Raw genomic sequence first — 24,248 nt, forward strand, 5'->3', positions numbered from 1 at the left:
TACTGGTTCTTGTTCATCTACATTTTTTCCAGGCGTAACTGTTTTTCAGTCTTTCTCCATTACTCCCTTCCTATTTTAATTGTTCTTGCACTGGATTAAAGTTTGAGGAAAAATAGGTGCCGGACCCCCCAAATGGCTGCAAGTGGGTCCCACCTACAATTAACAGCTTAAATTAAGCACCAAGATACATGCTATGTCCTCTTATTTGCATCTGCTTTGCGAACAAAATCAGAATCAGGCAGAGATTAACAATTATATGTTGACGAGATGCGAATGCCATTGGTTAATTGTTAATTTAACATGAACATCTCAGAATGCTGGTCAGACTAGAAAAGTGGATGCTTTTTAGGGTCGAGCCTGCGAGTGCATGCGCTTGCGTCTCGTATGCAAGACGCTGTTGTGTTCAGTAAAGGGCTTGGAGCCCGCCTGTCGCACACTATTTGTTGTTTTGCATGGTGCTCTTCTTTACAGCCTTGTAATTTGTCAAGGCATGTCCGGCATCATTTCCGTTCCTCGGTGTGGAGCAGGGATCAAGTACTAATTTATTTCAACTTAATTAGTGCCCGCACGCTGCTTTTCAAGTTGTCTTTTTTCAGTTTCCACTCATGTTTCTTTGTTTTTGCTCATGGGCGCTGATGTCAAAAGATGACAATTAACTTTTTCGAACTATGCGAGAGCCCTTGCATTGCAAATGCTTGTTATTTGTATGGTTGACTCCTCACACACCTAAAACCACTAGATGGCGCTCCTGGATAGCAGCTGGAAGAAATAAATGTTTTGATTAGAGCGGCTGCACTGATTTCATCAATATTACATGCGGTGCATACAAGTTTTCACTTTAGCGTTTAATGTCCGTGTCAATGCTGAGGGCTTAGCAGCCTCGGAGAAGGAGTTAAATCATTCGACCAGCCTAATTTTACACATTTCGATTAATACTTCTACCTGAAAATTCCTCAAACCTTTGAATGTTTCCCCGGCACCAGGCTGGTACTGGAAATGTTAACAGCATTGCTTCGATGTTGGCTCGGCATCATCCCGAAGTGATAAAACGGAGCCTCAAGTCCGTCCCACTCGGGCGTGCGGCTGTAGCGCCTTCCTTTCCGTGCCTTCTACAGCGGATCCAGTGCCTTAGTCTTCTGTTGAATCAAACGTTTCTACAGACGGCTAGGGAACCATGTCCCCCTCCAAAACATACAGGTACAAGTTGTTAGGTGTATCCGGGATCCAGCCACAACTCTAAGCCGGGCGAGAAGTACCTGAAGGTGCACCGGGACAGGAGCAGACGGTCTGCATCGCAGTCAAAGCACAAGTCCTGGTCCGAGCCGCAGGCCTGGTCTCAGTCACGTGGCTGTTCCCTTCAGGTCCTTAAACACCGTATGCCTTCTGGGCCGCTACATGTGCTCTCTGGGACGAGGCCAACATGATCTTGATGGAGGTCCCAGAAGGGCCTCCGACAAAAACGATACATGACGAACTAGACGGAGGAAAGTCTGGTTCTGGTGCTGGCCTGAATACTACAGATGAACACCCGCAGGACTGAAGGTACCAGCACAGTCTTCAAGGTCTACGGAACTGTAAAGCAATGTATAGGCATCTTTAATGGGCATGCCATTAAAGGGCCCAGACTTTTTTGGGGAAAAGCCAGACTGCTCTAGAGAGGTTAAGGCTAGCCAAGCCGCTGCTAAATGCTTCAGACTGTTGACAGCAGCAAAACAATTTCCCCACCAAATCCTTACGTTCGGCGGTTTCTTCATGGGGTTTACCTGTACAAAGCAACAGCCACCCCCAACCAGTTATGTAGCACCCGGTTCCGTCCTTCTTGAGACCGTGGCCTCCACTCCAGCAGACAAGGTGCAGGGCAGCAAGGACAAGAGTCCTTCAATTCCTCCTCCATGCTGCCAGGGTTATTAAGCCACTTGAATGTGTCCTCGATGGCCCCCGCAAGGTCAGTGAGTGGCAGGATCTGACGTTTTCAACTGGGCAAGAGAGCCATGTACATCAGACAAACGGGACCTACACATCGGTCATTTTCTCCCCACTCCTATCTCCAACACCAGAACAAACTTTGGAGGAGCACTTGGAAATCCTAATGCAGGAGGCATTTCACTTGCTATCAAAATGTGTCAGAGCGGGCATCATATTCTTGGAAGAGACAGGGATGTTATAAAAATGGATAGTGACATCAGGCTCATTCTGGACCTTCAACCTTTGAATGCCTTCCTACGGTAGGGAAAATTCAAGATTCTCATGTTGGATCATATTCCGTCTCTTCTGGACTCAGGAGACTGAGAAGAGTCCTTAAGATTGCAGAAGTGTATGGTTATATCCCAGTCCTGCAGTCCCACAGGAGTTACTTGAGGCTGAAAGTGATCCAAGAAGACACTGTATCCCATGTTCTCCTTCAGCTTTTTCTCAGCGCTCAAGTGTTCACAAAAGGGACGGTGTGGTCGCTGACCTTCGTCTAAGGGTAGGAGTACAAGTATTTCCATAACTTGACTGGTTGCTGAAGGAGGATCAACAGTCAGTCGTCATTAGGGTATTAGTAGACAGTAGCTTTCAAAGCCTTCCCCCACCAGAGTGAGCTTGGGATATTCATGATGTGATCCTGATGTATTGGGATCAGTTCTGGATCTCCATGACGGCCACTCTGGGGATTCTTGGCCTCCCGTACCTGTGCATTCTCTTTATTCCATATGACCGACGGCATGTGAGGACACTGCTGTAGAACTTCAGGTCTCAGTGGCCCAGAATAAGGGCTGATGTTCAACACCATACTGATCTCGAAGGAGACTGCCCAGGATCTGCATTGGTGCCTGACAGACAACCATCTTCCAGCTCATCCCTCGAAAGTCTTCATCTCCTTGACCGGGATAGAGCTTTGAGTTTGTACTTGGATCGCAACAAAGAATATTGGATTGACGATCAGCTCTTTAATGGGTTTTTGGGGGGGGGGGGGGGGGAAGGCGATTAGGCGGCGCGGAAGAGGACCTTGTCAAAATGGACAGTCCTCTATTTGAAAATCAGTTATCCCTTGGCAAGAAGCAGTATACACGGATGGCCTAACGGGTTAACCACCCATGGGTCTGCCCCCGAGCAAAGACTGGTACGAAGCCCTGGCACAGGAGTACTTTTTTTCCTTAACATCTGCAAAGCTGCAATGTGACCATCAGGACATATGTTCATGAAGTACCATTCCTTCGACAGCCAGGTCCAGCGGGAAAATCTGTTTGCCTGATCTGTCTTAGAGGACATTATGGACAAAGCCCCCTCCACGCACCCTCTGCAGTTAAAAGTATCCACCATAAGAACAGATTACTTTCCTTCTGGAGCGCTCTTTACCGTGGATATTCTAAATGCAGACTGCTCTCGACCGTCCCTCCTACCATGTAACATGGTGCCAAGCTGGAAACCAGCAAACTGTCGCCAACAACTGATCTATCTTCCACATATGAAGGTGTAGAAATGAAGACACATGAACCCGCCGCTAGTGCCCAGGAGTAGAGCTTCTACGCTGCTTCACTCCATTTCCAAGGTGGTGCAGAGCCACACAGTGCCACCGTGCTGCCTGCCAACACACAGGACTGTCATTCTGCAGACTCCTGGACCCCGTGTGGTGCCCGCTGAACACCCAAGGGAGCGGAATCTGACATCAGACACAGCATCCCCCACAAAGGGCGTTACTGATCAAAAGAGGAAGCCAGGATTTCTACTCGAGTCTCCTTGTTCTAGAACATCATTTCACTACCATTTCTGTAAACCTGCCCCCAAGATCTGGAATGAATGCATTTCAAAGATTGATTTAGCTTAGCCAGCACCATAGGAACAGCAGTGTGAACATGGCACATGCAAAGCTGGGGAGCCAAGCATGCCAACAGACTGCAGATGGCCGCAGCTTTGGCCTGGCAGCTCATCTGTGTGGGAGGTCAGAGCACAGCGAAACAGCCAAACAGTAAATTAAAAATAAGCTCAAATGAAAACTAGGCCAGGAGCGTCCAACAAACGTTTTATAAAGCTTATGTAATTCCCTTAAAGCAGCCGCCCCACTGCCCACCGCACCCAGCACGCGCAGGCCACCCGCGAGCGATGCCCAGACACAGAAGCCTCGAGTAACCGAGGTCTGCAGGCCCCCACTTACCGAACACTCGCTCGTCGTTGATGTTCTTTATACAAAACCAGAGCCCCGCTGGGAAAGTGCACACCAGGATATGAAGATCAAAAAAAAAGGAAACCCACGTTGTTGGCTGATGCTCCGATACCGAAGCTATGATAGGAATGTGAATTTTCGCATACCTGTTGAAACAGAAAAACAAGATTGCAAGGGAACAGGTGAGGAAGAGACACTTAAAACAACCTGTTCTAAATACACGAGTGCAGACGGTTCTCTTTCCAAAGGAAGGCTACCTTGATCTACGGAGGTATATACATACCACTATATTGTACCCTCTTCTTCATGGTACCAGTTTCTTGGGAAACTGGTGCATCCTTTACGTCGGAGGAAAGGAATGACCCAACACAAACACCATATACAAGCTATCCTAGCGCATGGGGCGATAAAGCAAGCACCATCCCGGATACATTCAAGGGTTAATGTCACACTGTGTGCTTCTTAGGAAGGCCACGCGTCTCACGCCAAGCCCTGCCCTTCACACAAGTCGATGCCTCAGTGATGAGCCTTTGGACTCACTGTAAAGGGCTTACATTTAACCAAGGACCTTGGGGACTTCTGGAGGCGGTGTGCGACCATACAGCTCTAGGTACCGTAAATTCGGAAACCAATAATATTTTGTTAAATTATATGAGCACACCAAGCATGTGTACATTAGAATCAAGGGCACTAAAAACCCGCAGGCTAGTCAGGCCCCTTGGAGCACTTCAGGTCTGCATTATTCCGCCCGGGCAATAAACTGCACTGATCCATCATCTTGCACATCACACCTTCTTACCCTGTGTCCCAGAGAGAGTAAAAGCGGCCGCTCCACGGTGCAATGTGACCTGAAATGTAGCAAACGACACGTGTTTACATTTAGGACATCACAAGGATTCTGCTCATAATGCAAACACTTAAAGCACGTACATCAGCTGCTATGAAGCTAAATAATGGCAGTAAATCAGAAAAACAGGATTACAGGGCGCCACTCCATAACCACAGCACAACACTGATTAAAGATCCCTTGATGTAAAGAAATGGCTCCCTGTTGCAGTTACCCCCACCTTTTTGCCTGATACTGATGCTGACTTGACTGAGAAGTGTGCTGGGACCCTGCTAACCATGCCCCAGCACCAGTTGTCTCACCTAAAATGTACCATTGTCTCCACAATTGGCACAACCCAGCAAGTCCCTTGTAACCGGTACCCCTGGTACCAAGGGCCCTGATGCCAGGGAAGGTCTCTAAGGGCTGCAGCATGACTTATGCCACCCTAGGGACCCCTCACTCAGCACAGACACATTGCTTGCCAGCTTGTGTGTGCTGGTGGGGAGAAAATGACTAAGTCGACATGGCACTCCCCTCAGGGTGTCATGCCAACCTCACTGCCTGTGGCATAGGTAAGTCACCCTCTAGCAGGCCTTACAGCCCTAAGGCAGGGTGCACTATACCACAGGTGAGGGCATATGTGCATGAGCACTGTGCCCCTACAGTGTCTAAGCAAAACCTTAGACATTGTAAGTGCAGGGTAGCCATAAGAGTATATGGTCTGGGAGTCTGTCAAACACGCACTCCACAGCACCATAATGGCTACACTGAATACTGGGAAGTTTAGTATCAAACTTCTCAGAATAATAAACCCACACTGATGCCAGTGTTCGATTTATTACAAAATGCACACAGAGGGCATCTTAAAGATGCCCCCTGTATTTTACCCAATTGTTCAGTGCAGGACTGACTGGTCTGTGCCAGCCTGCTGCTGAGAGACGAGTTTCTGACCTCATGCGGTGAGAGCCTTTGTGCTCTCTGAGGACAGAAACAAAGCCTGCTCTGGGTGGAGGTGCTTCACACCTCCCCCTGCAGGAACTGTAACACCTAGCAGTGAGCTTCAAAGGCTCAAGCTTCGTGTTACAATGCCCCAGGGCACTCCAGCTAGTGGAGATGCCCGCCCCCTGGACACAGCCCCCACTTTTGGCGGCAAGTCCAGGAAAGATAATGAGAAAAACAAGGAGGAGTCACTGGCCAGTCAGGACAGCCCCTAAGGTGTCCTGAGCTGAGGTGACTCTGACTTTTAGAAATCCTCCATCTTGTAGAAGGAGGATTCCCCCAATAGGAATAGGGATGTGCCCCCCTCCCCTCAGGGAGGAGGCACAAAGAGGGTGTACCCACCCTCAAGGACAGTAGCCATTGGCTACTGCCCTCCCAGACCTAAACACACCCCTAAATTCAGTATTTAGGGGCTCCCCAGAACCTAGGAACGCAGATTCCTGCAACTTACCGAAGAAGAAGACTGCTGAGCTGAAAACCCCTGCAGAAGAAGAAAGACGACACCAACTGCTTTGGCCCCAGTCCTACCGGCCTGTCTCCTGCCTTCTAAAGAAACCTGCTCCAGTGACGCTTTCTCAAGGACCAGCGACCTCTGAATCTTCAGAGGACTGCCCTGCTTCAAGAGGAACAAGATACTCCCAAGGACAGCGGACCTGCTCCAAAAAGACTGCAACTTTGTATCCAGAGGAGCAGATTTAAAGACCCCTGCAATCCCCGCAAGAAGCGTGAGACTTGCAACATTGCACCCGGCGACCCCGACTCGACTGGTGGAGAAACAACACCTCAGGGAGGACCCTCCGGCGAGTCCGAGACTGTGAGTAACCAAAGTTGTCCCCCCTGAACCCCCGCAGCGACGCCTGCAGAGGGAATCCCGAGGCTCCCCCTGACCGCGACTGCCTGACTAAAATCCCGACGGCTGGAAAAGACCCTGCACCCGCAGCCCCCAGCACCTGAAGGATCGGAACTTCAGTGCAGGAGTGACCCCCAGGAGGCCCTCTCCCGTGCCCAGGTGGTGGCTACCCCGAGGAGCCCCCCTTTGCCTGCCTGCACCGCTGAAGAGACCCCTGGGTCTCCCATTGATTTACATTGCGAACCCGACGCTTGTTTGCACACTGCACCCGGCTGCCCCCGCGCTGCTGAGGGTGTACTTTCTTTGTGGACTTGTGTCCCCCCCGGTGCCCTACAAAACCCCCCTGGTCTGCCCTCCGAAGACACTGGTACTTACCTGCTGGCAGACTGGAACCGGGGCACCCCCTTCTCTCCATTGAAGCCTATGCGTTTTGGGCACCACTTTGAACTCTGCACCTGACCGGCCCTGAGCTGCTGGTGTGGTAACTTTGGGGTTGCTCTGAACCCCCAACGGTGGGCTACCTTGGACCTCAATCTTAACCCCGTAGGTGGTTTACTTACCTGCAAAGCCTAACAATACTTTACCTCCCCCAGGAACTGTGAAAATTGCACTAAGTGTCCACTTTTAAAACAGCTATTTGTGTTTTATGTGAAAAGTATATATGCTACTGTAATTATTCAAAGTTCCTAAAGTACTTACCTGCAATACCTTTCAAATGAGATATTACATGTAGAATTTGAACCTGTGGTTCTTAAAATAAACTAAGAAAATATATTTTTCTATAACAAAACCTATTGGCTGGATTTGTCTCCGAGTGTGTGTTCCTCATTTATTGCCTGTGTGTATGTACAACAAATGCTTAACACTACTCCTTGGATAAGCCTACTGCTCGACCACACTACCACAAAATAGAGCATTAGTATTATCTGTTTTTGCCACTATCTTACCTCTAAGGGGAACCCTTGGACTCTGTGCATACTATTCCTTACTTTGAAATAGTGCATACAGAGCCAACTTCCTACACTTGAGCTTTGCTGTTCCATTTTAAAAGTAAACTGACTCCCTTGAAGAACTTCATAATTAGAGGTGTCAGAAAGGAGGGCCTGCATTTCCTTCTTGAGGCGGCATTCTTGGTCATTTGAGGCAATTTTAAAGGTGACCGTCTGCACTGGGGAAGACTTGATTAATAATGGGAGCAGTGAATGCCACATTCTGTTCCAAGTGGAAGGCTGGCAGAGGTTGAATGACGAAGACCGTGTGCACTAAGACAGCTATAGGAAATCATAAGCAGTGGAGTGTGTCTGAGACAGAAGGGTGCAGTGGCATCCCTCAAGAAGGGATATGAAACATTAGAAATCCGGCCCCTCAAACCAACAAATGATAGTTGACTCAATAGGGTAGATAGCCTACTTTATTTTTTGTGGTATCTGTTTATTAAACACAGGGGTGTGGAATTCCTATAGCCCGACGTCCAGGATATATTGTTTCAGGTCAACAACAAGTTTTTATGTTTATTTTGTCCTTGGGACAGGTAGGCCCAATTCCCTCTGGCAGCCAGTTCACAGTAGCACATTATGGAGGAGGGAAGGGAATTGTCCGAAGGCGAGGTAATATTTGTGTCCATATGCTAATTCTGTTCAAGCTTGTATTTATTGTTCATTACTGCAAAGCCCTTATTACGGCATGCACTCTAAATACATGTTGTAAGCTCAGACTGCACTACTGACAGTGGTTTGAGTAAAAAACAAAAAAAAACAAAAAAGTTAAAGGGAGTCACAAAAGTGCACCCATGCTATATGTCTTTGCATTAGTGCAGATTTACATATTTAATCAATTCACAGAAGTAGACCAGGAAATCGCACTCCTAGAAAATATTTGTGAATTGCATTTTAGCACGAGCAAATATGCATGTGTAGGTTTGCTAATGCGAAAATATGTTGTGTTTTTAGAATTTCACTTTAACCATCTTTTTTACCCAACCCTGGAAGAAGTTTTATTTCTGCCCTTTTCAGGAGTAAATTTTCAACCTTCCCCAGTTTTGGAAAAGATTAGGGAAGAGCTTGTGAAAACGCATAAAACATGCAAAGTAGTAGGTTTGCACAGACTCAAAAGGGCGTTCCAACCCTGGAACGTTTGCTTACCGCTGCCTCCAACCCCAGTTTATAGATCTGTAGAAAGGTGGCAAAAGAAGGAAATTGCTAGCATTCAAGCCTTACTAATGGCATAATCAGAGAGGCTATTATCAGAGCTCTGATATAATGAGATTGTGCCATGTGTAGCAGCTGTTCATAGCACCAAAGGGCCAAGTAGATTTTTTTTAAAGGACAATTAGATTTAGGAAGGAACCTCCTATGGGAAAGTAGATATTTTATTAAATTCCACACCCCTGTAAATAGTCTTCTTTATTAAACACAACACTTCCAATAATCTGAGGATCAGAAATCTGCAATTAGGAGGGCAAATTAGGGTTTTGCCTATCATTTGGACCAGCATCAGCAGATTTCAACAGGCAAAACAGAGTATAAAGGCCTCTCGCTAAACATAAAAGTAAAATATTTGGACAACTGTAAAATGTTGTGCAATTATACTGAAATCCTGTCCTTTGCCTTGAGGAGGTCTGAAGGGGATTTATTGTATCCAGAAAAAAAAAAAAAAAAAAACAGACCACAACAATAACTGACATTGGCCATATCAATTCTGCAAATATGCCAGAGATTGATGCTTAAATCCTGGATTTGCGGCTCCTGCATAAAATAGGATCATGAGCTGTTCCGCTCAGTTTCTTAAAATCTGGCACACAGCTTCTAACAGAACCCAAAGTAGTAAACTATGGAAAACAATGGTGGGAGAGAAGTGGAACTAATAATGTAATAAAGAAAGAAATACAAAACATACAAGTGACCTACACAAGGGACCACATCCAAAAGGACAAAAATGTTGTGATGCTCCAGGAAAAGGCAGAAGTATTGGTTGCATTACACAGCCATGATTAAGAATAAAATAGCCAAACAGCAAATATATGTCAAATGTACTGGAACAAAATCTGTGAAAACAGATTAAACCCCAAAACGGTTGACTTACCTGTATATGTTAAATAAATGACTGTCAAAAATACACCACCAGCAGCAAGGGATACACCCAGGAAGAACAGGGTCTGGAATTCCTGCTTTGTTAACCGGTCTCTCAGGTACTGCAAGAAAGCATAGGCCTGCAGCAGTGCAAAGACACCTTTAAAAATAAATGCAAAACATTTTTAATTAAAATCTGAATGCGCAGATACAAGTAGCAACAATAATGTTTTTGGAGTCAAAGGATATTTTTGTTGGACTACCCCCCCTTTCAATTCTGCATTTTGAGAAGACTGAAAACTGAGTATTTCCGCAAATCGGTAATTGTGTTGCCATCTGTAGTCATGATGTTAGCACAACTAGCTTTAAATTGAGAACAACATGCAAAGGTTTCTGCTTTCTTTCCCCCATTTTCAAGAATGAAGTTTCATACAGTTTTGCTGGCTTTATCTAATAGTTGCCCCATATTTTCAAGCGACACTCTAAAATCACATTACCTCAAATAGGAAGATGGTGTGGCATAAAAGTTACTTATTTTCTCTTTCTGATGAATACTCTATCTGATGATTCTTCATCTGTTGAATAGCCTCAGGTGCCAGGCTGGTTTTGAAAACTTTCGCATAACACTTCTGGACTAGCAGGGGCCAGTGGTGCCATCTTGGCCCCGGGAAGTGACAGTTACATAACTGGAGCCACAAACCCCCCACCCTGTTGCACTAATGCCAGTTCCCCATCCATTTTTCCACGTCCTTAGAGACACATATGCAGAAATGACTATCAATCTGAACCAGTGCACTGCAGCAATGTAAATTGGAATATTTTAATTGTGGACTATCATCATCTTTCAGAAAAGAGACGTGGGTGGGATTAGATAGGAATTTGCCTGGAGAGAGAGAGAATCCGACAGAAATATGGTTGCCAATGGTAAGCATCTTTTTCTTGTGATGGGTAAACATCCCTGCAGAGTCCTCACCTGTTTAATATATTTCAAAGCACTACCCCTCCCAGGTGACGATTCTGAAAGAATGATCAAATGAGGAAATTCTAGAGCACAGAGCTTGTGAAACAGTCATCCCTTTCCAACTCTGACTCCAAACAACACTTGCAGGTGTGAAAGGAAGCTAATTTTTCCACACAACAATTCTTAGTCACATGAAAACTGCTGGTGAGAGTAGAGGTTGAAGGCTTAGCAAAACCCTATCAAAAACCCGATTGGTTTGTTTGGAAGTCAGAACTGCAGACAAGATGGCAAATTATAAGCAGTACCCACTGCACAGTCCTAATGGGAGTGCAAGTGCGCACAACTAGGTCCCCTGACAGGTGAGCCTTCAGATTATCCATGTTCTGCTCTCAATACCAGATGACAGACTATTACACCTTCCAGAGTAGAATGTCTTGTTGGAGAGGTGACGAGCTGATATTACGGAGACCACCTCAGAAGGCAGCTGAAAGGAGCTCAAGAGTTCAGACTCAAAGTCCAGTCATGATGACGAAGGCTCTGGAGGTTGGGATGTAGACCGAGTGAAGTCGTTCAACCTGAGAAGTAGACTGAGCAGGGGACAGACTAAGGCAAAGTGATTGTGAGTACCATACCCTTCTCGGCCAGTGAGAGGTAACGAAGATGACTTGGGTCCATCCTCACATTTTTTAAGAACCTGGGGTATGGGAAGAATGTGAAGTGGAAAGCTCCATCGCAAAAGAAATACACCCACCAAGGTTACAATCAGCAGATAGTAGAGGGCAAAGAACTGAAGGCAAAGAGCATGGACGTGAGTGGCAAAGAGGTCCACCTAATAGGTGGATCACAAGGGAGGGACGTACTAGACCATTTCCAGGTAAAGGCGACACTCATCCTTGGCAAGATGGTACAGATTGAGGCTCTTGGCCTCAGTGATCAGAGAGCTGGCAAAATGGTTTGTGACTACACAGATTCCATGCTGGAGCACACAAGCTCAGCGCTTCAACACTATGACAGGAAAACTGAGACTTCATTCCGTACAGTTTGATGTACCACACTGCAGCCGTATTGTCTGCCAAGACACAGACTTACCATGAAGGGATGGAATGAAGGCTGTGAGAGCTAGCCAAATTGCCCTTAGTTCGAGCGGGCTGATGTGCAGCACCAGCTCTTTTAGATACAAGAGACCTCTGATCTCCAGTTCTTTCAGATAAGCATCCCCCCAAGGCAAGGGTGGATGCATCTGTCACAACCATAGTCAGGTCTGGTGGAGGGTAGGTGGTCGTCCCTTGTGAAAGGAGCTCTACCGCCAGGCGAAGCCATCCACTGTCCATGGAAATTGTGATGAATCAGACAGATTTTGTGCTATAAACAGCCTGTGGAAACACTAATGCCTGAATACTTTGTGACCAGGCGGATGCAGGAAGCTAGCAGAACTAGCAGACAGAGAACGATCAGAACAGGAATCTGACCTCCCTCATGGAACATCGAAATAGTACCTTAGATTATCCAGATCCTCTGTGGAGAAGGAAAAACTTGAATGACAGGCATCATTTAAGGCGCAGGGATGGCACCTGTACCCCCTACTGCCACAGAAGTGCTATGAAAAAGTTATTGGACCAAGTCTGGCACCTTGTGATATTCAGCAGATAAGGACTCTACATGTAGTAGTATCCATCAGAAATCAACTTACATACATTTACACAAATTTTTACAATTACAACTCTGTTTAAAGATGAGGACAACAGAATAGTCAAACAAATAAGTAATGAAGGGATTAAAAAAATAATATGAAGGAAAGCCCATTTTACACTGATAATTCTAAAGGGGTCATAATGAATTAAAGATGAAAAAAACAATTCCGTGCACAATCCACACCCTTATTGCAACCCACCCTTTTCACATCATCCATAATCAGTTCTAACCCTAATCTAATCACAGTGCTAACAAAAACAGGAGAACAATTTCAGTTTTATTTTTAACCGTAAACTGTAATGCTTACCTTCCTCTAGCTCTTGCAGAGACTCCAACCCTCGCCACAACACTAACCGTACACCTCACCTTCACCTTAATACAATCATCTATCATAACCCTAAAGTTTAATGTTAATACAGCCTAATGAATCAAACAAGCAACACCCACTCCCTAGCTTAACACCGCAATACTGAAATCATTAATAAATAGGATACAGCTGTATTTAAGGTGACTACTACTTGACTGTAAGCTCTTCCTCATTTTCAACTTGAGGGTATCCCACTAAGAAGTGGTGGCATGAACTGCTTATACAGATAGTAATTTACCACTTGTGTGCAATGCATACATTAGTAAATCATGACACCATCTTTCCTGTATGTATTACATGCCCCTGACTGTTTGTCTTTAAGAAACAGCCAATTGGTGTTATTTTTAGCCAATGGCATCAGGTTAGGTTTATCCAGATTTTGCGACCTTAGTAGAAATCTGGCTCGTATATGCTTGAAAAATGCCACCAACACTGCACTATCACTCGTGAAATGAAGGCGGTTGTGCTCCATACTGGGAGAATGAAGTGGGAAAATAACCATTTTCAACAGTTGACTTTACAACCACTCAATCTGCATCAGAAACTTCCAACATCTGGGTTAGTTATTCACTGATTAGTTCTGCCAAAATCGAATTACATGGCACTCATAACATCCAGATTGTGTAATACTCTTTCGTAGAGGCAGTTTGGGGATGAAGAGGAAAAAATGGAACAACCTTTGTCGAAGGAAGTGCAAAAATACTACCATAATTAACATAGGTGTAGTGAGACTTCAACCTTCCTTGTCCTTAAGGAAAATTATGAAACATTTTACCTGTATAGAGCTTGAAACTCACTTGCACCTTGTTGATGTTATGGTCATCAAGAAAGAGGTCTCCCATGAACAAACATTTAAGTTATCCCCAAGCCAAGAGAACAAGAGTTTATTCATCAATCTGGCAAAGACAAAGATCAGGCCTGAGGGCTAGCATGGTGCACCTGTCTCCTATCAGTCAACTGCAAGCTACTAGTAGCTCCGAGACACCTTCAGAGCAGCTCACAGCCTTGAGGTAATGTTTAAAAGGAACACATGAACCGATGCTTATTTAAAGTTAAGGGAAGGCTGTGTTTAGATTACATCATCATCAGGCTGCAAATAACAGGGCCTGATAATTAGCAGTGCTCAGTCTCATATAAGACCCAGATGGGGGCACAGCAGTGAAGAACTGAAGCATTTAACTTTTTAATAAAAATTCCTTTTCAACTCAATATTGGAGTGTGAGAACAAAAAGATGTTTCTGAATGCTTTTAAAAGGGCAAAAAATAAAATGAAGTTACCTTAATGATTAAGTTAACTCCTCATTTTAATTTTCTCTCATTTCAAAGTGTCACACTTACAAACAGCAGGTCTCTTGCTCCCAGTGATAAATGGACACAGTGCCATGTTTATAACTGAAAATTAGTCCTTTTTTAATGGGAGAAATTTAAAGTAAAGAAATATTTCTATGAATCATTGAGTCAATGTTTTTCTCCACTTTAAATTAGGTCTTCATGTTTTACAAAGCATGTTTCTTCACTTTAAATTCCTCCCATTAAACAAATTGCTGCATTTTTCAGTTATTAATATGACAGTGCCTACAGGCCACTGGGAGCAAGATGTCTAACATCTAAACAAAGTTAACTCTTCAGTTTAATTTTCTCCCATTTCAAAGTGTCCCATTTACACAGCAGGCCTCCTGCTCCCGGTGCCTGGAAGACCATGCCATATTTATAACTGAAAAATACAGTCATTGTTTCAAGTGGCAGAAATTTAAAGTGCCAAAAAATTTTCTATATTGTGAATATTTTTGCAGAACATATTTCTACACTTAACATTTTTCCCATTTAAAAAATCTGCTGTATGTTTGGGTTATACATGTAACGGTGCCACATATGGCCAAAGGTATGTCCTGGCCACGTACAAATGACACAGGTTTTCACCCCTACACACACATCCCACTCAAGTGCACAAGTTCATACATCAAAGACTACAATACAGTCTCACTGGCACACATGGCAGCCCTGTCAGTGTTACTAGTCAAAGTATTATTTTTAAATCATAGTATCTGGCTCTATGGACATTAGACTTAACCTACATGAAGCTGTGGGTGTCTCGTAAAAATGTGCGAGTTGCTTGGGCTTCAGTAGCTCACAATGATTTTCACTGATCAGAAGCAGCTCACACTCCAGTAAAGATTGTAGACCCCCGACCTAGATGGACTGAATGTCTTAGATGCATTAGGCATGTCAGATGCCTTTTGAGGTGTTTACCAGAACTGGCCTGGGGCATCCTTAGTTAATAGACTCCTATAGGTACGAGCCAAGTCTTGCAGGAATCCAACTGCTCTCCTTTCCTGTCTCCGCCAACCAATGCAAAAAGATTATCTTCATAGCAACTCAGTGACCTGCTGTTCTTGGCCAGTATCAAAGTTTCAGCCATTAGTTATTCTACTGCATTCTAAGAGCATTTCCTAGTAATTGTCAGGACTCCAACACTACAGGGAGTGCAGAATTATTAGGCAAATGAGTATTTTGACCACATCATCCTCTTTATGCATGTTGTCTTACTCCAAGCTGTATAGGCTCGAAAGCCTACTACCAATTAAGCATATTAGGTGATGTGCATCTCTGTAATGAGAAGGGGTGTGGTCTAATGACATCAACACCCTATATCAGGTGTGCATAATTATTAGGCAACTTCCTTTCCTTTGGCAAAATGGGTCAAAAGAAGGACTTGACAGGCTCAGAAAAGTAAAAAATAGTGAGATATCTTGCAGAGGGATGCAGCACTCTTAAAATTGCAAAGCTTCTGAAGCGTGATCATCGAACAATCAAGCGTTTCATTCATAATAGTCAACAGGGTCGCAAGAAGCGTGTGGAAAAACCAAGGCGCAAAATAACTGCCCATGAACTGAGAAAAGTCAAGTGTGCAGCTGCCACGATGCCACTTGCCACCAGTTTGGCCATATTTCAGAGCTGCAACATCACTGGAGTGCCCAAAAGCACAAGGTGTGCAATACTCAGAGACATGGCCAAGGTAAGAAAGGCTGAAAGACGACCACCACTGAACAAGACACACAAGCTGAAACGTCAAGACTGGGCCAAGAAATATCTCAAGACTGATTTTCTAAGGTTTTATGGACTGATGAAATGAGAGTGAGTCTTGATGGGCCAGATGGATGGGCCCGTGGCTGGATTGGTAAAGGGCAGAGAGCTCCAGTCCGACTCAGACGCCAGCAAGGTGGAGGTGGAGTACTGGTTTGGGCTGGTATCATCAAAGATGAGCTTGTGGGGCCTTTTCGGGTTGAGGATGGAGTCAAGCTCAACTCCCAGTCCTACTGCCAGTTCCTGGTAGACACCTTCTTCAAGCAGTGGTACAGGAAGAAGTCTGCATCCTTCAAGAAAAACATGATTTTCATGCAGGACAATGCTCCATCACACGCGTCCAAGTACTCCACAGCGTGGCTGGCAAGAAAGGGTATAAAAGAAGGAAATCTAATGACATGGCCTCCATGTTCACCTGATCTGAACCCCATTGAGAACCTGTGGTCCATCATCAAATGTGAGATTTACAAGGAGGGAAAACAGTACACCTCTCTGAACAGTGTCTGGGAGGCTGTGGTTGCTGCTGCACGCAATGTTGATGGTGAACAGATCAAAACACTGACAGAATCCATGGATGGCAGGCTTTTGAGTGTCCTTGCAAAGAAAGGTGGCTATATTGGTCACTGATTTGTTTTTGTTTTGTTTTTGAATGTCAGAAATGTATATTTGTGAATGTTGAGATGTTATATTGGTTTCACTGGTAATAATAAATAATTGAAATGGGTATATATTTGTTTTTTGTTAAGTTGCCTAATAATTATGCACAGTAATAGTCACCTGCACACACAGATATCCCCCTAACATAGCTAAAACTAAAAACAAACTAAAAACTACTTCCAAAAATATTCAGCTTTGATATTAATGAGTTTTTTGGGTTCATTGAGAACATGGTTGTTGTTCAATAATAAAATTAATCCTCAAAAATACAACTTGCCTAATAATTCTGCACTCCCTGTATGAAGAAAGACGCAAGGGTGAAAAGGTTAACTCTTTATGAACAATGAGTGCAAGTTGAGTGATAGCACGAAGAGCTGCAGCATTCTCTCCATAGACTGTTAGGGGATGTGGTTTGTTTTAAGTGGACTAGATAGCAAAACCAGAGTTGTGAGGCGAATTACTAAGCATCCTGGATGCTCCCGGAGTTTCAGTTGGATGAAAGCAATAGAATAGTTCTCTTGGTCTGTTCAGCCCCTGGGAGGTTGGGCCTCTGTCGAACCTGTGACTAATTGATTATTTCTAGTATTCACATAAGTGGAAAAAGCAGTTTATTGCTGGAAGACCCATGTTTCAAAGATGGTGATCATGAATGGCTGGAACATTTCTGCCCCAATCAAGTGGCAAGAGGAGTTGCCAACTCAAACTGTGTGACCTGGTGTTTTCAAATATCACAATGTCGGAAGTGAGCATGAACAAGTCATTCTATACAGGCCATTCCCACAGAGCCACTACTGACCACCGATGTAGAGAGCAGCAATCTAAAAATGACTGTGGTATTGTCTGCCTAAATCACCACCAACTTGAATTTCAACATAAAACAAAGGCTTCCATGCCTGAAAGACTGCTTTCAGCACCAACAGATTAATGTGAACAGAAAGATCTGACTTGCGCCACAAGACCTTGATGGAAAGTTTGTCACAATGCAGCAAACACTCATATTGTGAGCAGTAAGTGGTGGAGGACAGCTATAAACAGGGCAGGTAGTTTGAGTGTCCCACCAAGACACGTTAATGTGTCCAGTAATGAAAGCTATGAGCCAAGGGTGATTGGGATGGATATGGGCATGTAACCCAGCAGCTGATCCACTGGTCTGCTGGATGTAATTTCAGGGAATGCATGTGGAGAATATAATAGGAAACACCTCTCTGCAAGAGTCCTGTAGTGCAAAGATGGCTAAGGAAATGCAGACCCGTAGGGCCAGTATCTTGGGCTAAATAGCATTGTCCTGTGCTGGAATTGCTGATTTCCCACCTTAAATCAGATGTACAACTTGTGATTAAATACAATGGGTTTGTGGAAGTAATAATCTTGTCCACTGAACACAGCCATTCACTTTGGACAGCTACCAGGAACCGAGCAAAGGCGTCACTTTGAACCACTGCAGGAGGAGGAAAGGGTTTAAAATGTAACAGAGGAGACCATAAGATTAGAATCCTTTATACCATTCGTGGAACAGGACTAGCTTTCTTGGTCCAGAATGGAGCCTCTCTATCTTCTGTGGAAGTTTTTGGGCTGCAGTTAGGGACAGATGACTTAAAGGCAGGTGGAAGGACAGCCATTCTTCATAACTAAAAAGATCTATAAATTGGTGAATATATTTGGGTTGACTGGGTGAAGATGTGTCTTCTCGCTGGTGATAAGGAGCAGGTCAGGGGTGGGGTTTGGGGGCAGGGTGCGAGACACTGGTTTCCAAGGGAGCTGTTGGGAATGTTTGGACTCTGCAAAAGGAGTAGGATTAGTATTTTCCCTCAATCCTTTCCTTTTTAACATCTGGCTTCTTGAGGAAGAGGAAGCCTCACTCTTAAGGTTTTCACTAGCTGGAAGAGGAATGGTGACATCATTTGTACTGTTTGGTTAACACCCACAAATTTGGTTGTGAAGTGTAAGTCGTATACTACGAGTAAATAACATCCTTCGAAGATATGAAAACGTTCTTTTTGAAGGAGAGGTTGAGAGTGTGGAAGCAAGGAAGTCTAGCTGTCAAACACTAGCCACAGATGGCCAGGATTCCACTGTCACAGACCTGTCACGGGGAAAACCTGTAAGACTGATACACATTTTTGTTGCATCTTAGCTTTCTTGTCCATGCTAGAGGATGACCCCTTGCCATTCAGGGAAGCTAAGGAAACAGACTTTACAACAGACATTACCACGCAGGGAAGGACAGAGACAAGGTTTTTACCTTTACCATGCAATACTTTACCACAGAGGTTAGGGTGACATTTGTGGTAAGATTGCCAGTGCGACGGCTGAGAGTCTTCCTCAAAATAGTCATACAATTTCAAATGATGTGGCCCTTCGCATTCTTTTGCATGTCGTGTTGATATGATATTCTTGGTTATAATCGCATTCCTGGAATTTTACTGGTAACTTGCCAGGCCAGTATGCAGGACCAAATGTCCTTCCTCCCTTAACCCTTCCATACCTAAATGTCTTGCTCGTGATTTTTACAATTTTAATACTGGTGAATTAAATTGTGCCATAGTTTTTGATGACACCTCAAACTCCAAGATGTATGTTATTTGACCTGAGGAAGGTTCATAAAGCTGTAGATGGAATTGGGGATGGGAGAAGTTATCATCAACAGTGATATCGACAGGTGTCTCGTCAGAGTGGTCATCGTGTCGTACTGAGATGTGGGTGATTTATTCACAGACTCTCGACAAGGCTTTTGAGTCTTTGGTCCTTTTTGTTCTGAGCAGCAACACCAGCGTTGTTGACAAAGACATCAACAGTGTTGTTGACGGAGGTCTTGATGTAAATTTCTCTGCAGAGGCAATCGCTGATTAATCTTCATGAAGGCAAGAGAAAAGCATATGGTGAAAAAGATGTCCTTATTCAAGGCATCAGAAGATCTTTTGAATGAATCTGTCTGCAATTTCTATGAAGAGGATAGATATGGTTGAAGCTTTGGCTTTTTCAGGGTGTGACCTACTTCACGAGGCTTATTGAGTTTTAGATTTTTTGACCACTTGTTCTGAGGTAGATGGATCCCTTTTCATCTGTGCCCATTTCAGAGATGGGTTTTTCATTTGATTGAGACCTTCTGTGTGTCTTTTTTGTTGAAGGCGACGCTTGACCGGAGGTCGTTTATTTTTCATGCCAAAAAAGAAGTCTTGCCTCTCTAAAGGTCTTCAATGGAAACTTTCTGTATATCTTTCAGACTTTAGGCTTGCGAGATGGATGAAAACAACAAATATAGTGCTTATGAAGGTCATAACAATGTAACTTATTTTTAACACAAGAGCCACAAGGTCTAAAAGCCTCTTTCAAAGTTGTAATTGACTTCATTAAGCTTTTAAGAAGAAAGACTGCAGAACTGTCTTATAAGCCTGAAATATTTTTTTAAGTATACCTTATCTGAGGTTGAGCAGAGTCCAGGGAACTTCCTTAACAAGATGTGTGGTAGAAACCTTAAGGGAGATGGCCCCTCAGGGTGTGGGGGCTTCACTCTGATTGCCTCTGAATGGTTGAAGTTTGGTTCTCTTAAAACGAGGGGACTATGCCACGTAAGAGCCATGGTTGCAGCCCCTAGGCTAGGTTTAACATGGGACTGCTTTTGTAATCTTATTATGGGAGTCCCACCTCAACTACGAGGATGACAAGCATGTGAATATGAAAGATACAATATTGGAGAACTAAGCTTTCGCAATTAGTCTGCAATTAGAATTTAGGGACCTGTTAGTACACATGTTTTACTCTGTTTAACATAAAACAAAATTCATTAGCTGTAAATGTATATTTGCTACTCAAAGATAGACTTCTTTGAAGACATTTTTAAAATTCACTTTAATTGCTTTGTGAGACAACCCTATAAAAATAAAGATCAACCTCTTCAAGCCATCATTATGTACAGTTCCAAGACGTTCCCAACTTGTGTTGGGTGAGTGAAGGTAGAAGATCAGCATTAAAAATTAAGGTTGATTTAAAGGAGAACATGCAGCAAACTACAGTAACAAGAGACTAAGCTAAAAATCTGGGTTTCCTTATTTGATTCAATTGCGGGACTGAGAAAATTACTTTGGGTGCCTGTGTCCTCTTACTAGCCTAACAAATAACAGTGCCTTGAAGCAATTCACTTTGCAAACACTATATGAAAAAATGGCTTCATGCACATCTAGACAGTATTAGTAGCTTTGTTTTTCTCCATTAGAAAGGCAACTGGTACCACACAACATAGCGAAAAAGCGTGACTTGGTGAGGTACCTTTGTCAGGCTTGGGACCGTTTCAGAGCTTTAAATTTCCAACTACCTACGACTATAGGAGATCTGTCATACCCTCACAGTGGCAGTAATTGTTCCCAAAGGTTCAAATCTATGAGCAAGCTATTACAGCTTGAAAGGCTTACAGCAGCTTCTAGATTGGGATGGGATGACCATCACTAGATTTCCTGGCATAGAATTGCCATGAGATGCATGGTGAGCTCTGGAAGGGTAATAAATCATAAACCCCTTCACACATCAGGGAAACTTTTTATTTTACAGTAACAAACACCAGATTTGGGAGCATGAAGAAAACAAAAGGGGTTTCAAATTGCCCACTGCACCAGCAGTTACTCAGAAGGCTTTGGTGAGCCCTACCAGGCAGTCCGGGATCTCTAAATAAGGTGGGGCTGTTCACCACCATGGGAGCAGAGACCACAGCCTCCTCTGACACTGCCAGTCACCTACTTGATTTAAATGAAGCATAGCATCTATTTGTATGAAAATCACTGGCAGAAGGACTATCAAGCAAGGAATGGTTTCAACAAAAACACCTGCACATTCATATCTGAACACACCATAAAGACACTAACTCTCATGCATTGGAGACTAAGGATTCCTAATTTACTATTGTTTTTGCGGTTTCTATAAAGACGGCTCCAGCTGTGTCGCACAGTGAACTTTTTACAATACTACACATTCAGCATGTTTACGATTAGATAGCGTCTTGTCAAACACAATTATATGCTTTTTATTGCTGGGTTTCCTCCCACTAGATACCTGTCCCAACCATGTAGCATAACTTGATTCCCTTGCTTTTTACTGGCTACATTGTAGCTTTCCACTGCTGATGTCATTCTTCTGTTGCTTCTTTAGCACTCAACAGGGATGCATGTCTTGCTTTTCAGAGCATGCTTGGGCTTTTTACTTCGATTTCACACATGATTCTCTGCATTGCTGCCCTCCTGATGCTCCTTAGTGGCATGCCAGGTGCTAGATTTCACCTTTGTTGATGCCCTTGATGTTCTTTGTCTGGTCTCTCCTCCCGCTCTTCCTCCAAATGCTCCTCTACAGCACACAAGGAGAACCAATGGCTGCCCTGGATATTGTCTGATTCTCTTATGGTGGTGACTGACCATGTTAAAAGTATAGGAAACAATGCAAACATTGTTTTCTGTACATTGCAAATGACTGCGTATGCGTTACAGTGCAAATAGGGGCCACTGAGTGCTCTTTTCTAAACCTAAAATGCTGATCCACCATTGCACGTTCAACACTGCAAAGTGAGACAGGCTGACTTTGACAATGCTTGTTCAACAGAGGTGGTGTCCTTGTTTGAATGTTTCTGCAGGGATTTAATTTTCACTACTAAAGGATAAGGGATGGACCTACATGTTTTCACCTTGTACTCCTTTTCTTTAGAAAGAGTTTCAACCATGAACAAGTATAGGAAGGGAGCAGGCCGAAGCAGGCAGCAAGGCAGCAATCTTAGTCTGCAACACATCACTTGACACAGGTTTAGCCAGAATTCCTGAGAGTCAACATTGTGCCTAGTGCAGAGATCTATCTGAGTGGAGCCGCAGCTAAGCCAGTCTAGGTCAAGGGGATGCCTCCTATCACAGGCCCACAAACTACACACCTTTGTCTTGAGCAGAGTTGATGACCGCTGCTAAGCTGAAACAAGTTAGCAACAACGAGACACAGGCTGTTCATAACACTACCAAACTTCAGACCATCTTGCGCAAAGGATCCCCATACACCAATCAGTGCAACAAAACCAGTAAGCCCTGGGCCCAAGACTGCTGCAGCTCTCCAGTGTGTCCTGATAAGGCAGGAGACAGCAAAAGCACTCAAGCAGTAGCAAGTGCCTAGAAGAGTGTTGCATGCAGCATAAACACAGAAAGCTAGAATATCTCTCTACCTGTCACAGCAGCTAGGAGGGTGAAACAAATACTGCTAGGACACAGAGAACTACAGTAATGGAGCAGTTTCAGTTTTATAACCCGAGCATATCGTTTCATCGGGACTTTAGCAGCATGAGGCACCTCCAGCATTGCCCCTTCAGTGTTGTAAGACATATCTATCAATATTGTGCACAATTTACTCTTCCTTCATTGCTATTTAACATCCAAACCATGCAAGGTTTCATGCTGGCACATGTTAATGGAGACTTGAAGGCTTCCATATTGGGCCACCTGTAGTTTGTGTTGGGTCAGTTCTACCATATCAAGACTCATTGCTAACGCTCCCACCAGCTGCAGAATCTAAGTGTCTACTACACTCAGCAAATCTGGGAAACCTTTCAGCAATCGCCTCTACCTTGACTGTAAGGGCTTCACTAAAGAAAATGTGCTTATTACTTGGAAGTGACTTTGCTGCAATTAACGATCGTTTTGAGGGAGACACGAAAACAGACGAAAGCAGCACAAAATCATGACGCAAGTAAATGAACATGGAGGGGTATCAGTTGGCAAGATAGCTAATGCTGACAGGTAAATAAATCATAATCCGGAACAAATCTGCATAGCTAAAAAGAGCATATGGTGTAATGCGTTTGCACAGAGATCATATTTGCATAAATACAAGTATAAAAATAGTTTACCTGCAGCTGCCATGTGTTCGCTGGTACGGATCGGTTGGAAACCCACAAAGGGTATTTGCATGGATAATATTAAACCCACGATGTAGAAGGTGCTGTAAGCTGTGAACGAACACAAGGAAAATACATTAAATGAAAAAAAAAACCGATGTCTTAGTTTTGAACTACAGAGAAATAGGTATTCACCGGACTAAACCAGACAACTCACTAAGACTGGCTCCCCCAATGCAGCTTGCTTTGCTACGCTTGTAATGTCCCCACCATCCACAGTTCGAGGAACCAGTCCTCCCAAAGAGGGCGAGTTCTCTTCCTACTGTTCTGGTGTCCGAGTTCAAAAATACAAAGGTCCTTTTTTTCAAGTTAAAAAAAAAGAAGCCAATCTGCTTGCAGGATCATTCATCTTATATTCTGGTGCTTGTTAAATTTCTTAATATGGATTTTTCAATTGAGCGTAGCTGCGCTCTATAAAATACCTTAATGGATGACTGCTAACCAAATGTATGGTCGGGTGACAGTACAAGACACAGACAGAGATAGATAATGATAGCATTCAAAGCTCTCCTGGTAACAGCAGAGCATACAGAGAATAATGAGAATGACCGTGGTTAGTGCCAGCAGCATGTAGTCAATACGGCTGTTCCCATCAGTCACCCAATCTCATCCCTTATAGGGAGATAAACAAAGCTAACTAGCTCCTTCTGCTTCATAATCCTCCTTCAAGACTAAACTGAATTT

The 24,248-nt window shown here is 44.0% G+C and overlaps 1 protein-coding gene across 1 annotated transcript in view; it reads right to left on the bottom strand.

Moving 5' to 3' along the window:
• The window catches only part of STT3B (STT3 oligosaccharyltransferase complex catalytic subunit B), a 213,079-nt gene that overhangs the window by 74,099 nt on the left and 114,732 nt on the right, over positions 1–24,248 (bottom strand). The window contains exons 6-9 of the mRNA XM_069212000.1: positions 23,517–23,615; positions 9,904–10,050; positions 4,944–4,992; positions 4,136–4,290 (exon numbers count right to left, since the gene is read on the bottom strand). Coding sequence (XP_069068101.1) covers positions 4,136–4,290; positions 4,944–4,992; positions 9,904–10,050; positions 23,517–23,615 — 450 coding nt within the window. The remainder of the gene's footprint in view (positions 1–4,135; positions 4,291–4,943; positions 4,993–9,903; positions 10,051–23,516; positions 23,616–24,248) is intronic.

The sequence above is a fragment of the Pleurodeles waltl genome, chromosome 10 (genome assembly GCF_031143425.1).
Source record: "Pleurodeles waltl isolate 20211129_DDA chromosome 10, aPleWal1.hap1.20221129, whole genome shotgun sequence".
Classification (NCBI taxonomy): domain Eukaryota; kingdom Metazoa; phylum Chordata; class Amphibia; order Caudata; family Salamandridae; genus Pleurodeles; species Pleurodeles waltl.